We start from the raw sequence: 14,904 nt of genomic DNA on the forward strand, positions 1-14,904 counted from the left end.
GCCCACCACTGCCCAACTGCAAGGCTGCAGAGCAGGTTTATTGTCCATGGAGAACTGATAGAAAGGAAGCTTATAAAATAAATAAATATCTATATACGCCTATTTACAGTCCACACGCGCCCCACGGATAAACCTCACAGCACACATGCAAAAGCACTTTGAAGCACAAATTAGCGCAATGACTTATTACAAACTGCTGTGTCACGAAGGCTCAGGTACCTCCAGGAAGGTCGTTCCCCAAATTGCCATCTCTGCTCCTTCCCCACAAATCCCAGCATCCTGTCAGCAGTGCCACGCTGGACCCTGACCCCAGCCCACTGGTGGCATCCCAGCCTGGTCCAGCCAGCCCTCGTGCCCCACTTCGGCTGCCCACCCCACAACTACCGTTCTTGGCCACAGTGTCCCCAGGGTCTTCCCAGTCCAATCTGCTCAGCTCATGCCCCTTCCAGTCCGAGATGCCTGGCTACGCAGCCCATTGCGGGGGCAGCAGGACATCGGTCTGTGCCCTGGTGGCATATTGGCCAAGGGACCTGGAAGCAAACTGGCACATGCTGGGGTGCTAACTGGTTCCCATCCCACAGTGTTGTAGGCAAAGGATGGGCAGGGGAGGTAAAGCCAAGGACAAGGACAGGCAATGGAGCTCAGCCTCAGTTTCCCTGCTCAGGTCTTCACCCAGCTCCTGCAGCCTCCACTGGGAGGGCAGCAGGAGCTCCAGCAGGGCAAGGCCCCCACCACGCAGCACCCCTATATGTCCCCTGCTTTTGCACACCTACAAAGACACATGCACACAGACATACACCCACACACATGCTCTATCTACGTTGCTTCATCGCCTTGACAAGCTCCTCCAGCTTCAGGGCAAGGTGCAGGTCACCTTTCACCTGCAGCCTCCCGCTCATGTAGGCAGTCAAGGGGCGCAGATCACCCAAGAAGAGGTCCTGCAGGTCTTTCTCTGCCACCTCCAGAATGACATCGGGGCTGCCCTCGGGCACACCACGGCCAGCTCGTCCGCTGCCTGTAGGACACAATGGGTGGGAGAGGGAGAAACAGCAGGCTTCAGGATCCAGCCTTGCCTGATGGTGTTTCCCTCAATGTTTCACACGGATTGAGTTGGGCCAGATGACAGACAAGGGCCTGGCAGGGGGATTTTGGAGACAGGAGTCCTTACTCCTTATGGAGATAAATTTCTCTTGTGTCGCTCCACCAATGTCCTGTTACAGTGGTCCACCTCCAAGCCCTGTCCTACTTTTGCCATGGTGTGATGGTTTTGGCTGTATGGGGCCATCACTCTGACAATGCCCCCCTTCCTCCTTCTTCCCCCACCTTTCTGTCGCTGAGCATGACGTCATATGATACGGGATATCCCTTTGGTCAGTTGGGGTCAGCTGTCCCAGCTATGTCTCCTCCCAACTTCTTGTGCACCCCCAGTCTACCCACTGGTGGGTTGGGGAGCAGAAAAGGCCTTGACTCTGTGTAAGCACTGCTCAGCAGTAACGAAAACATCCCTGTGTTATCAACACTGTTTTCAGTACAAATCCAAAACATAGCCCCATATGAGCTACTGTGAAGAAAATTAACTCTATCCCAACCAAAACCAGCATATATGGCCACCAGAAAAACCATCAGCACCCACACAGGGATGGATTAGGGTGCTGGGAGGACATCTTCCAGCATGGCAGTGGCCCAAGGTGCTGCCCATGCATGTCCCTCCATCACTACCCCTTTGGGCTGGTGGCATACAAGAGCCAACAAACCTTGAGGTCTCTGAGCCACTTGGCGAGCCATGAGGAGATCTGGCTGCCAATTTTCTATCAATACTCTCTTTCTGAAGGAAAATTCATGGTTTTAACCCAAAACAAATTATACTTTGGACTTTCAGGGAGCACGGACTCAAGGCCATGGTCACCAAACTGCAGTGCTCAGCAGATGGACCCCGGGGTGCCTTTCATGGAGCTACCAAACGGGCTTGGTTTGGGACTCCCTACCACCCAGCTTGATGGGGTTCGCAGCATGCAAAGGGGGCACGGGCATGAAACACCCGCCTTCAACACAACAACCCCGAAGGGTGGTGACCTGAGGAGAGGTCTATGAAGTAGGTGCTCCAGGCGCCGCTGGGCAGGGCGATGTTGACCTGGTAGGATGCTCCCACCTGGCTGACCAGGGCCTCAGAGAGGATGGACTCTACCACCGAGAGCAGCTCGTCTGCGCTGGGCTTCCTCCGGGCGGTGCCAGCAGTGGCGAGGAGGGGAGCAGTGGGAGGCTCCACCTCATTCACTGTCTCCATGCTGTCTGCTGGGGACAATGGGACAGAAGTGGGTTGAGGGGACACCTTCGGATGGTGAGCTTTTCTGGTCTGCGTGGACCCACCAGAAAAGGTCTCCAGAGCAGAGAAACCCACTTATCCAGCAAGTTTCTAGCTAAGCAAGAAGAGGACAACATAGTTTTGCCAGTTCCTACCGCCTGCTCCTCTGTCTGCCATGGGTTACTCTTCCCCTGCTACCAGGGGGTGGAAAATCATCCCTCAAAGAAATAGTAAGGCACAAATTGGTGCAGGGTTTCTGGAAAAAAATCCATGTTGCCCTCAGATGTGACTCTCTCAGCAAGCTCAGGCTTGGGTTTACCTGATGGAAATGCTGAGGTCTAAGTTGGTCTTGACCCAGGCTCCTGCAAATCTGCTCCTGCCCTCCCCCATCCCATCTCCAATGTCTTGTTAGAAAGGTTGTGTTGCACCACGTGCCGTATGGAGCTGTACCCGAAGCAGTCCTTTCTCCTCCTCCCTACCAGCCTATTTGTGCTATGCTCATAGGAGCGTGATATCTCCCAGACTTTGACTCCTCTGTCAAACAGCCAATGGACACAAAGGTCATCAGGTAGGAGGGCCATCCCCCAGCAGAGAAGCGATAGCCCTGTGTTGGTTACCTGCCTCTGGAGCACCGGTCCCACTGCCCGCCAGAGCCAGGGTGTTGCTGAAGAAATGGGCAGCCAGTTGCTGAATGGTGCCATCCGGCCCCTCCAGCCCGGGCACGGGTGGCATGGTGGCCAGAGGGCCCACCAGGTTCTCCCGGGGTGGCTGCAGCACGGCCTCCATGCTCAGCTCCACCCGGTCCACCTCCAGGCCCCAGGACTTGGTCATGTCGTTAATCTCCAGCTGCAGAGCCAGGAAGAAAGGGAGAGGTGTTGGCAGCCCAGGCGGAGCTGGGTATGGCCATGGAGACCACCCACCACAGCACCCCCAACCATGGACATTCCCATAGCTTCTACTTCTGTTACCCACCAGCCTGGTGTTGAACCAGGCTCAATAGTCCATCTCCTCCAAGCTGTCCACTCTCATGTTCAACCCTGCTCGCCCAGTTGCTCTCCAGGCTTGGAGGAGATCAGGACAAGGAGGACAGCTCTGTCTTGTTCCCCATTCTGTGGCTCCCTTCCAGGCTGGCCCCTTTCCTTGCTCTCCCCTGGGCACCATGGCCTGGTGTGGTGCTCCACCAGGCAGCATCTCTGCCCTTCAAACTAGCCCAGACACCCCAGAGATACTGGTATATCTCCCCAGCCTCTTTTTATATCCTCCCTTGTAGACATTCAACCCACAAGCTCTTGGCCTGGCCCAGGTTGGCTGTGGGCACTAGTCATCGCCCCTCTGACACCATCCTGTCCTGCTTCTCTCCCCAAAGGCTTTTTCCAGTTTGCAGCCCTCTCCATACATTCTCCTGGTGGAGATATGGAGGTCGACTTTAAGCTTGCCGACAACATGTGGGCTTTTCTGTGTGGCCCAAGCCCTTTGAGATAAGCCACAGAGCTCCAGAGATCCACAGGCTGAAGGTGTCTGCTCCCCAGTAATCACCACATCTTCCCAGCTATCATCCTTGGCCAGGTCCATGGCCAGGTGGACTTTCAGCAGCTACAGCTTTCCCTTACTGTTACTTCCACACCAAGAGCCCGAGGGTTTGGGGGGCTTGAGGGGCTCTGTGCAGGGCTGGGGCAGTCCTCACCAGCAGCTGCTCCCCAATCCTCAGCTTTTCCACCTGGATCTCGCGGAGGCTCTTCTTCACCAAGGTCTTGGTCATGGCATTCTGCGCCGTCATCCGGGTGGCCGCGATGAGGTCCTTCACCATCATGACAGACAACACAGGGTCCCACACCCGGAATTGGACATCGGCACCCATGGAGATGACCGCCCCATCCTTGGAGGTCAGCTGGGGCAGAAAGGAGTCAGGATCTCTCCCCCTCTCTGCCCCATGGCCCAACCCTTGTGCATAGAGCCTGGGAGCAAAGGCATTCACTTCTTTCCCAGCTGGCAACTGACTCTAGATCTCTTTAAGAGGGTTATTAGAAACAAAACCGACCCAAATGATGAAGTTTGGGCTAGTCTGAATGGTGAGGCCAGTTTCCAGCACAGAGCTGTTATTGAAAGACATCTGGGAAGGATAGGGACTGATGTTTTTGAGATGTCTCCAGCCAGGAATACGCATTGAACAAGGTGTGCAAAGGTAAGAGGAGCTTTTCAGCCACAGGCAGGTGAGGACTCTGGGTTCACAGCACCAGCTACCACCCCTCTCACCTCGCTGTGAGGATGAAGGAACTGAAAATTGGGTCCATGCACGGCACCAAGGGTCAGACCATTCCCAAAATCCACCTGCTCTGGTTATTTTAGAGATGTCTCTCCATCCTGCCCTGAGGCCCAAGGCAGCTCACCTTGCAGGGGGGCACATTGAAGGCTCTTGTCCTCAGATCCACTCGCTGCCAGTGATCGATGAAGGGCAGCAGCAGGACCACGCCGGGTCCCTGCGGCGCCCGGATGCGGCCCAGGCGGAAGATGATCATTCGCTCGTAGGTGGGCACGATCTGGAATGGGAAAGTTTAGACCAGGGCAGAAGCAAAACCCTAGGTCCTGTGGTGCCAGGAGCAATGGGACCAGGGGCAGCCAGGAATGGTCCCCCCCACAGACAATGGGTTGTCATCCCACTCCTTGCCTGCTTTCCTCCCTTACCTTCAAGGCAAACCATCCTGAGATGGGGAAGGTGACAACCATCAGCAAGAAGACCAAGGAGGTGATAATCCCATGGCAGATCCAGGACAGCCAACCCTGGGAGGAATCTGCAGGGGGGTGAAAGGAGGATGCACCTGCTCCAAAACCCCCTTCCCTGCCCGTGAATCCCCATCTGAGCCTCTCCCTCCATGCACCCTGCACCCCAGGGCAGCCGGCAGTGTGGGGGGCACCCAGTCAGTGCAACACCCTACAGCAAAAGTGGCAATAGAGAGGAAGGCAGCAACTCTCCTCTAAGGTCAGTACTCACCTGCAGTATTCCCGGCCAGCCCCAGAGGGTCTTGCTTGGATCCGAAGGAGAAGAAGCCCTTCTGGGCACCATAGAGCCCGATGCTGGACTGCTGGAAGCGGTCAAAGTCTCCCAAGGGGAGGGCCTGGTATCCCGACCGGCTGAACATGGTGCTGGTGCCTTGCAGGGGACCCCACTCCCGGTGCTCGGAGCCCTCTAAGCCTGGCTCCCCGCTGGGGACTTCACATCCTCCCGGCGACCCTCTGGGCAGGAGCCAAGCCAGGAGACAAAAACTGCGGCCCCGCAGCCGCCCTCCGCTTCACACCCCCTTGGAGCTGGGAGACAACCCTGGGGTGTCCCCGGCCACCAGCCCCATGGCCGTGGGGACCGGAGGCCGCGGCGAGGATGCCGTGGTGGGGAAGGAGGGAGCCGCTGGCACTTCCTGGTCCACTTGTCATGTGGCTGCTGACGGCAGAGGGACGAAACGGCTCACCGCTCGCTCACGGCTCACGGCTCGGTGAGTTTTTCTGGAGAGGCCCTGCCCAGGAACTGCTCCGCCAGCCATGGGGGAGGACAGGGTCCTCCATCACACACACACCTTGGGGGGCTCTGGAGGGTACCCCAGCCCCACAGGGAACCGGGAGAGGTAGTTTTCCTAGGGATTCCTGTTCCAGCATGGCCTTCTCACCATGCCAAAGCCCTCTCACCCCATCTCACTGGCCTGCAAAGGGCAGTGGAGACCAAAGAGCAGCCTGGAGCAGCACTGCCGAGGGTGGGGGTGGCAACAGGGCGGGTTTAAAGCTCCCCCTGGCCGAAGCGGGGGCCTGAGACACTGCCCCAGACACAGCAGCAGCCCTTGCAGCCAAGCTGATACCCAGACATGCACAGCTCGGGGTGGGGGTGGGGATCCTATCTAGCGGCTGAAGCAGAGCTTTGCCATCCGACCCCCCCGGGTGCCAGCATCCCCCCCCTGGTATCAGCATCCCCCCCCTGGTATCAGCATCCCCATCCTGGTACCAGCATCCCTCCCCCCCCCCCCCCCCCCGGTGCCTGCATGCCCCCGGTGCCTGCTTCACATCCTCTCCCCCCGAAGTTTCCTCCGCCACCGGCACTCTCCTGCCTTCCCCGCCTTTTTTCCGTCAGCTCCTCCTCCTCCTCCTCCTCCTCGCCCGGACAAGCTGGGGAAACGAAAGTTGCCGCTGAGCGCTGCTAGGCCCCGTCACTCCAATGTCCGGCAGCCCCGCCGCCCGCCCGCCGCCCGGCCCCGGCCTCCCAGCAGGTAAGGGGGGGCTCCCCGCTTTTCTGGAGGGGGAGGCGGGACGGGGCGGGTGGAGGGTAAAGCCTGGCCCAGGGCCCCCCCCCAAGGGAGCCGCGGGGATTGCCTGCTTGGGGGGGCGGTATTTTTTAGGGTGCAAAACCATTGCATGGGGGGGAGGTGGTAAGGGGGGGTCTCTGCTTTATTCGGGGGGCTCCTGCCTGCGCTGCCGGGCTGGGGGAGGCCCGGGGGGGCGAGGGGTGGGGAGGGGGACACCTCTGGGGACAGGGCTGGTGCCAGCGTCCCGGTGCTGCCCGCGAGGTTTGGCAGGAACCGAGGGGGGCTGTCGCCAGGGCCCCCCCTTCCCTCCCTTGCCTTTCCCGCTCGCAGGGTAGGAAGAGGCAGTGGCAGCAAAGCGAAAGAAAAAGTCACTTTGCAGCCTTCGTCATCCCCCTGCCAAACTCTGAAATCCAAAGTTCCCCAAAGGGAAGGAGCTTGGGAAGGGGGGAGGAGAGCCTCCAAGGGTCCCACACGGAGGGTGGGAGGGAGCACAACCCTTTGCAGCCAGCAGAGAATGTCCACCGGAGACCACCCTTTGCCTTGCTGGGGTGCTGCCACCCACACGCCCTCAGCAGGAGGGATGGAGAGGAGCCACTCACCCACCCTGTGGCTCCCTTATCCCTTCCCTACAGCGAGGTGGGTAAAGTGGGCTGCCCACGGGTGGCCTGCATGGCCCCCACGGGTGGGACTGAGCCTCTCGTCCCTCCCCATCTCATGTGCTCCAACCGGGTCTTGCCCTCACATCCCACCTAGACGGAGATGGTGCCGCTGCCCCTGTGGAGACGGGACCCCAGCCGGGTGCACCCCCATGTTCCCCTCCATCCCACCCACCCGTGGTGAAGGATGACTTCCAGTTTGTCCTCTGCGAGATCTGCCAGAAGGAATCGACCAACCTCAAGCTCCTCACCTGCCTCCACACCTTCTGCCTCAATTGCCTGAGCGAGAACAAGCCTGTTGCTCAGTGCCCTGTGTGCCGGACAGCCATCCCTCAGATCACCGGCATCCCTGACATGGACAACCTGCTCTTCAGCAGCCTGCAGGCCAGGCTCAGCATCTACAAGAAGATCAGTGACAGCAGTGGCCCGAGCTGCGGCCGGTGCCAGCAGGAAGTGGCAGCAGTGTGGTGCTCCGAGTGTGACGAGTTCCTCTGCACCAAGTGCTTTGAGGACCACCAGTGGTTCTTCAAGAAGAGGAGCCATGAGGCCAGGAGGCTGGAGGAGCTTCGTGCTGAGTCAGCCCATCAGTTCCTGGAAGACACCAGAAAGTCCTGCAGCCTCTTTTGCTCCAATCCTGGTCACGCCAACAAGGACCACATCTCCAGGTGAGAGTGGTGCCTTGTCCACAAGTCCCATCCTGCACCAAGGGCTTTGAGGCTGCTGCTGCAGGACCAGCTCTAACAGGAGGGCAGAGCTAAGGGGGTTTCATCACCTGCCTTTGGAGAGGGACCGCTGCAACCCCAATGAGACCCCCAGTGAGACCCCAGGAGCAGGGTGTGCTATGGGGCTGGCAGGTCCCTGGGAGGAGGGAGGGGAGCAAAGGTGGGTTGAACACCCAGCTCGATGCCCACATCTGCAGCTGGTGATGTGAGGCAAAGCCCTTACCTGCCCTGTGCCTCAGTTTACCCTCTTGTTCAACTCTTCAGCTGTCCCTTGGGGAGGGGGAATCATGCCCAGCACAGTGGAAATGCTTTTCTCCCCCTGCTGACATACCAGCTTTGAACGATGCTCTCATTTCCTTCTAGCATCTACTGCAAGAAGTGCGAGAAGCCACTGTGCTGCTCATGCGCGCTGCTGGACAGCCAGCATGCCCCCTTCTGTGACATCCGCAGTGAGACCCAGCGCAAGCGGGAGGAGCTGGTCACCATGAGCCAGGAACTGAAGCAGAAGAGAAGCAGCTTTGAGGCCAGCTATGTGGCGCTACAGAATGAGGCCACCGAGCTGGAGCAGGCACAGCAGGAGATGCGGAATCTGATCCGGCAGCGTGTGGAGCAGCTGGTGCGGCTGATCCGGCAGGAGGAAGAGGAGCTGCTGGGACTGGTGGAGACGCGGCAGGAGCAGGGCCGGTGGGAGCTAGCAAGGGAGCTGCAGCACGTGGAAGGGGTGCTGCTGCGGATGGAGGCGAGCGAGCGGCTGGTGGAGAAGATGAGTCTCTACGCCACGGAGCAGGAGGTGATGGACATGCAGCCCTTCATCAAGGACTCGCTGAAGGAACTGCAGCAGCTGCGGCTGCCGGCAGCCAGGGACCGAGCGCAGCCCGGGGGCTTGACCGAGTGCAGAGCCAAGCTGCAGGCGCTGGTGGAGCGTGTCACGGGGCACCCAGGTGAGGACTTGCCACAGGGATGGATCCAGCCACCCCACAGGCAGCAGGGGACTTGGGCAAGCTCAGAAAGCCATCACCCAGCTCTGGGTCCCGCAGGGTTCAGAGCCACAAAACGAGCAGCAAAACGAGCCCAAATTCACTCTTGTAGGGTGCTTATTTCCACTGGATCCAAGATTTGTTCCTTTGCTTATATGGCCAGAGCCCCTTTTTGATCTCCCACCAATCTGAGAGGCTCTGGTGATGCTGATTTCTGGGTCCCCAGAGGCTCCTAAACCCCTTGGGTCATCCCAAACTGAAGGGCTGGGAAATGGGAAGGAGATCAGAGCTGCCCCTTCCTTGCTGCAGCTGCTGGGCAGGTTTTTCCCAGCTTGGCTGCTCCTGGGGCCAGGTGGGAGCTCCGGAGGCTCCAGTTTGGGATTGCAGCCTTGCTTTCTCCATTACAGCTACCAATTCCCAAGCTATCCCGATGGTCGAGGTGGCCCTGGAGAACGACCTGGTGAGATGTCTGTGTTTCATCCCAGTGCGCTGCTGTGTGGGGAGGGCTCCTGCATCAGCCGAGACATGGATCCCCCCTTCCTCTCACCTTTGCAAGCCTTTCCCAAGGGACTGCCTTCCCCTTCCCAGCCCATGACTCCCATTTCTTTGTTAACAACAAATCCCCAGGGATATTTCTGCCTGGGCAGAGAAAAACGTGCTTTGTAGCCATCGTTTCCTGCTACCCAGGTGTGCTCCTACCCCATCCCGCTTCTCCAAGCCTGCTGCTTCATCCCTCATTTTCAGCAGGGAAAACTGTAGCCTCCCCCAGCTGTAGCACTGCCAAACACCCACAGCTCAGGCACAAGCCTTGAGCCAAGCTGGAGGGCCAGGCTGTACCTTCAGTTTCCCCCCTGCTGAGGATGTTTCTGCCCCCCCCAGCTCTGCCTGCTGCTCGGGGACACCCCAGCCCTGCAGAGGGGTCAGTGCTATCGAGGTTCCCTCTAATGCTGCTCCGCGCTCTCTCCGCAGCAACAGGAGCTGGTCCAGCCCGAGAGCCAGAGCATCCTGCCCACCGTCGCCATCAGCCTCAAGGAAACGCAGACGAGCCCGGTAAGAAACGCCCCAGCCAGGCAGGAGCCCTTGGGGACTAGGAGATGCCACCCTGGCACCTTACATCCCCCATGATCTCCTCTCTCCAGGCTCTCCCCGACGCCACATGGCCCAGGCGGAGGTTCCGCTGCATGGAAAGGGGCAGTCAGGTCTTGCCCAAGCTACTCAAGCTGGAGTGCGACAACGCGGCGGGCCCCAGCAATCCCAGTTCAAACCAATGGGATGGCAGAATGGGGCCCAGCACCTCCACACCGAGTCAGAACTGCAGCAGCATCCCTGCTGCCAGCAGAGATGATACAGGTGGGGACCGGGGATGTGACCCTCCTCGTTACCCCATCTCTTTCCCCCCTTATGGGGGTCCCCCATCTTTCCCAGCCTCTGTGCACCTCAGTGCACTCAGAGCCTTGGCCAAACCTCCCTGGGTCAGAGAGGGTGGGAGCTGGTTCCCAGGGCGTAAATATGAGAGCAGTGCTCAGGGGCAGACACGGATGCTCCATCCAGCTCCATGTCCTGCCTCTGAGGTAGCCAAAATCAAGCCTAGGGAAGAGCATAGCAGCAGGGCAAGCATGCAGAGAGACTCCCCTTTTTTTCCTGAGGCAAAAACCACTACAATTTTTAGCAAAACACATTTTCTTCCCCAAGCTCACCCAGCCCCACTCCAGCCTGCTGCAGCATCCCGCAGTGAGGGGTCCCAGGCTCAGCTCTGCAAACAGGAGGGGGGATGAAATGCATCTTCTGGAGAGGCTGGTGCAGGGTCCATGGGGGTGAAGCAGCAGTGGAGAGGTTGCCCCCACTTGGGGTGAATCTGGGAGCACCCAAGGGCTGGGTGGTTGATGGTCCTGGTAGAAGCGTTTGCCCTCTGCTGCAAAAATCAGGAGATAAGGTCAGTCCTCCCATGGGAAAACTGGTGAGATCCAAAAATCACAGTCTTGAAGCTTCAGCATCCCGCTGTTCCTTCCGCAGAAGACACCAGCATCATCATCTGCAGCTCGGAGGACAGCTCAGAAGACACGGTGGTGAGTGTAACGCCAGACCTCGCTCGCTGAGCCACACCGCAGACAGAAGAGGCAGCTGCACCCCGTCATCTCTGGGGTGCCTTTCCCTTTCCTCAAGCTGTGCTCAGACCCAAGCCTTCTCCCTTCCTAACATCAGCCAGAGACTTGCTTGTGGCTTTCTCTTCACCTTCGGTTGCTCCCAAGCAGAAGGTCATCTGGGCCATATCAAATCTAGTCCTGCTGGGCTAAGACCTTTGCTGGTATCTCCTGGTATTCTGGAGCAGCCAAGGTCTTCTCTCACAGGCCTCTTCCTTTCCGCCTCGCTGTTCTCAGCTTAAAAAAAATTAATTTTCATATAAAAATCAAGTCTGCAAGTTGAATGTAGTATCCATGCTCAGAGAGTTCATCAGTCCTGTGCCTACACAGGCTGAGAAGCTCCTGGGAGCCACCAGAGCAGGTAGGAACCATCTGAACATCCCGAAAGTGACATTTCCAAGCTCCATGCAGTGACATTTCACAGCACTGGTCCTGCAAACTGGTGTGCAAATGTCCCTGACTGAGGTGGTTAGATGAACCAAGGGCATGGGATCTCTGCTGAGATACCCCATCCCCAGCATGAGCAGGGGATCCCTTTGGAAATGGAGGCGAGTGCGGATGATTTGGGATCCGGGGGGGCTGGTTTTCCAGTACTGGCTTGATGAGGGGTTAACAGCCCCATTTTTTTTTTTTATAAATCAGTGCAGAAGCTCTTCTTACTCTTCAATAAAGCTGTTTGTAGATTAAATCCCAGCCCGCTGCTGGCTTCCTTATTAATTTTCTCCTTTGCTGTTTTTCCTTGCTCTCCTGATTCATCTCTAACAGAGGGAAAAAAAGAGTAGTGGGGCTAAAACCCTGTCCCCACTCCCTGCTAGTGCCAAAAAATCCCAAGCCTGGGGCTTTTGGGGATGTTAGAAGCTTGCTGTGAGAAGTCCCTGTGTGAATCAGGTGTCCATTTGTATGATGTGGAGTTAAGGGTGTAGCAGAGGTACAGGCTGGAAAAAGAGAGGTCCCAGGGGTATAAACATCTGGTTTGGGGTCTGGTGCTGGGCGCTAGAAAAGTGCAACCTTGAGAGCTGGGAAAAATTGGTTTAAAGCCTGGAAAGGGGGAAAAAAATAGCAGCTGAGTGAGAAAAAAGGCTGAGCAATGGGATGAGGCAGCGGGATGCAGCCCAGGGAAGCTGCAGCCTTCAGGGAGTGGAGGGCAAGGGCTGAGGACCTGCCTAGAGGCTCAGACATCTAAAAGGAGATTTGGGGTCTGGGGAGGAATCTCTGCAGGGTTACCTGGGGACTGTCATGCTCTTCACGCCAAGCTGAAGCTGCAAGACCGTCACCAGCGCCCGGCTCTGCCTGGATCCAGCACCCACAGCCACCGCGGTGGTACGAGTGTATGTGTCTCTATATGGGTGATTTTCCTCCTCACAAATTCCACGTGTTTTCCCTCTCTGCTTAATCCTTACATAAAAAATTTCTTTTTAGAAAAGTTTTTTTTCTGAATTTTAGAAATTCAATTTGCTTGTTGCTGGTTTGGGTAACAAGAGCATCTGCGATCACATTTTGCTGCCGAGTTTGGTTCATCTAACTCCCTTCAGCTGGGTCAGCTGGGTCACTCCCGGGCACAGTCAGGTGAAGGGGACACAGGGCACTGTCACCACCCAGCCACCATCCTTCTCCTGTCCCTTCCCAGACAGAGCAACCCCATATGCCCTTCAAACACCAAATTTTAACCTGGCATTTAAGCAATCCCATGTCCCCTGAGCTGGAGAGTGCTTGGATTTGCTCACATGCCTGCAGACATTGGTCCAGCCACGTTTCCACCACTCTTGGTCTGCAGGTGAAGGTGCAGAGAGCTGGTGCGGGGGGGAGATGGACACCCCATCACTGCAGGATGCCCAGGCCAGGGGTGCAGGATTGTCCTTGGGGGAAAGAGAGAGGAAAACCAAGGTTGGAGCCTCTTGAATGCATTGCTGTCCTACTCTTCCTGTAAGGAGAATTCCCTGTGGATGTCCATCCCTGCCGAGGCTGAGCAGGGGATGGTTGGTGTGGCTGCTTTTACTTACACTTGGGAAGCACTGCTGTAGGCACTGGATCTGCTGAGCCTGGAGAGGCATCAAACCTCCTCCTGGCCTGATTCAGCCCCCTTTTCCTCTAGACACCAACCAGATCTTTAAGTGTAGTGGTATCTCATGTGGTGAGGTTGCTCAGCCACGTTTATGTCCCTGCGTGAGCTACATCCACATGAGATGTGCAGAAAGGGACAACAAGTCCCCGGACCTGTGTGTTGTGTCCCTCTGGCCACTGCTTGGATCCCACTCCCTGCTTAGGACAAACTGCATTCAGGGCTCTGCTCTTCCTCACTTGGCCCAGACCCTGGTTTTGGGCTCTCAGCAGGGCTCCGCATAGCCAGCCCGCTCCTGAGATACAACACACACCCAGCCCATCCCTGGCAGTGCTGGGACATCAGCCCCCGTGGGTTTCATGGCATTGCACACAACCAGGTCCTTGCCCATGGCCAATGGTGCATGCAAGGGTGCTCCTCATGCCTTCCCAGCCAGGTCCAAGCAGGCAGACAGGACTCGGCCTCCTTCTCCAATCTCTTGCAGGCTTTCAGCAGGCCCAAGGACATCAAGAAGCCCTCCAGCCCCACATGGTCCAGGAGCAGCACCTCACCCCACCACAACACTGGCCCCACCAGCTCCTGGGATGATGGGTTGGAGCTGAGCACCTTGGTGTTCCTCAGCTTGAAGGTTGACCAGAAAAGTGAGCGTTGCCTTTCCCAGGCATGGGGAGCTGGGGGGGCAGAGAGGGGCACCCCCAAATACTTACTCCAGCCCCATCCTTTCCTCTCCTCAGCCCAGTGCATCACGGAGGTGGCGGCGGCCAATGGAGAACACACCTTCAAGACACTGATTCAGACGCCCGAGTCGGTGCTGGCGCTGCTCTCCCAGGGCGTCCCCATGGAGGTGGGGATGCAGCACCTCCTCTGGTACCTCTCCCCTCTCCCCAGGCCCATCCTCATCATATATAACTTCTGGGCACCAGAGCTGCCCGCTCTCTTTAAAGCCCTGGATGCCACAGGCAGGAAAGTGGACTTCTGCCACATTGTGGGTGGTTACGTGGATATGTTGTCCTTGATCAAAGAAAAGCTGCCCAAGGCCCCTTCCTACAAGCTGAAGAACCTGCTGAGAATGCACCTGAAGCGGCAGCTCAATGAGAGCAGCACACTGGCCACGGCTAAGGCCTTGCAGGAGCTCTGGGGAACCCTGGAGCTCCCTGCCTGCGCCGACGCGGGGATGATGCTCACCCACTGCAACCTGCAGAGCTACACCGTCCTGTGGCCCCTGGTGCAGGAGAAGCTGCTCACCAGGAGAGCAGCCAAGATCCTGGCCCGGCGCAACCTCATCCTCTGGGAGCTGGAAGAGGCGTGAGCGCAACCATGGGGTGAGCTGAGCTGGCCAGGTCTCAGGCTAACCATGCCAGGGATGCTCGCCAGGGATGCAGGGGTGCTCTAGCAGCATCAAAGAGGACTCGCAGACCTCTGCTCCCAGCACGGGGCTTAAAAGGTTCAGGACCCGGGGCCAGCTCTAGGGGAAAGAAACCACCCCATCAAATTAATATTTTTATAAAATAAATTGCACAGTGCAGCCCAGCGTAATTTATTGGGGCATCTCCACCCCTCCTTTTCCCAGCCAGGCGGGAGGGGAGATACTCGGAGCACTGTTCGCCCTGCCCGGGCAGCAGGAGGTACCTCGCCCGCCTCCAAACCAGAAGTTGCCAGCGGTGTCCCCAGCCGGGGCTGTGTGCGACAAGGCAGTGCGGGACACGCACCGCCAGGTGTCCTCTTCGTACAGCCGCACAGGGCCGGGCGTGCGAGGGCTGGCTC

At 57.8% G+C, this 14,904-nt stretch overlaps 2 protein-coding genes across 5 annotated transcripts; one reads left to right on the forward strand and one right to left on the reverse strand.

The window, feature by feature from the left end:
* Positions 1-12: 12 nt before the first annotated feature.
* Positions 13-5,439, reverse strand: STOML1 (stomatin like 1). Of its 4 annotated transcripts, none has more exons than XM_087744076.1 (7): positions 5,292-5,439; positions 4,985-5,091; positions 4,690-4,839; positions 3,987-4,100; positions 2,920-3,148; positions 2,074-2,292; positions 13-1,015 (listed from the first exon to the last, which is right to left on the reverse strand). In XM_087744076.1, exons 1-7 carry the CDS (start codon positions 5,437-5,439, stop codon positions 813-815), a joined length of 1,170 nt encoding a protein of 389 aa, XP_087600202.1. In that variant the 3' UTR covers positions 13-812. The 4 variants fall into 4 exon arrangements, with proteins under 4 accessions (XP_087600202.1, XP_087600201.1, XP_087600203.1 ...); XM_087744075.1 differs by having other exon boundaries at positions 2,074-2,289; positions 3,987-4,190; XM_087744077.1 differs by having other exon boundaries at positions 2,150-2,292; positions 3,987-4,190.
* A 263-nt stretch (positions 5,440-5,702) lies between these two features.
* LOC104016799 (protein PML-like) lies at positions 5,703-14,665 on the forward strand. The gene is made up of 10 exons (XM_087744072.1): positions 5,703-5,787; positions 6,414-6,549; positions 7,339-7,906; positions 8,327-8,904; positions 9,348-9,400; positions 9,910-9,990; positions 10,080-10,290; positions 10,954-11,006; positions 13,625-13,781; positions 13,875-14,665. Exons 2-10 carry the CDS (start codon positions 6,498-6,500, stop codon positions 14,447-14,449), a joined length of 2,328 nt encoding a protein of 775 aa, XP_087600198.1. The 5' UTR covers positions 5,703-5,787; positions 6,414-6,497; the 3' UTR covers positions 14,450-14,665.
* Positions 14,666-14,904: the final 239 nt, after the last annotated feature.

This window comes from Nipponia nippon, unplaced genomic scaffold (genome assembly GCF_047370975.1).
Source record: "Nipponia nippon isolate SJK-2023a ecotype South Korea unplaced genomic scaffold, ASM4737097v1 scaffold_9, whole genome shotgun sequence".
Taxonomy (NCBI): Eukaryota; Metazoa; Chordata; class Aves; order Pelecaniformes; family Threskiornithidae; genus Nipponia; species Nipponia nippon.

Coding starts and splice junctions, on each gene's coding strand:
- STOML1 (XM_087744074.1), bottom strand. CDS start 5,439: ATGTTCAGCCGGTCGGGATACCAGGCCCTCCCCTTGGGAGACTTTGAC. Junction 5,092..5,291: donor GCTGGCCGGGAATACTGCAG/GTGAGTACTGAC, acceptor ACCCCCCTGCAG/ATTCCTCCCAGGGTTGGCTG. Junction 2,293..2,919: donor GACCGGTGCTCCAGAGGCAG/GTAACCAACACA, acceptor CATTGTCCCCAG/CAGACAGCATGGAGACAGTG.
- LOC104016799 (XM_087744072.1), top strand. CDS start 6,498: ATGTCCGGCAGCCCCGCCGCCCGCCCGCCGCCCGGCCCCGGCCTCCCA. Junction 7,907..8,326: donor AACAAGGACCACATCTCCAG/GTGAGAGTGGTG, acceptor ATTTCCTTCTAG/CATCTACTGCAAGAAGTGCG. Junction 9,401..9,909: donor TGGCCCTGGAGAACGACCTG/GTGAGATGTCTG, acceptor CTCTCTCCGCAG/CAACAGGAGCTGGTCCAGCC.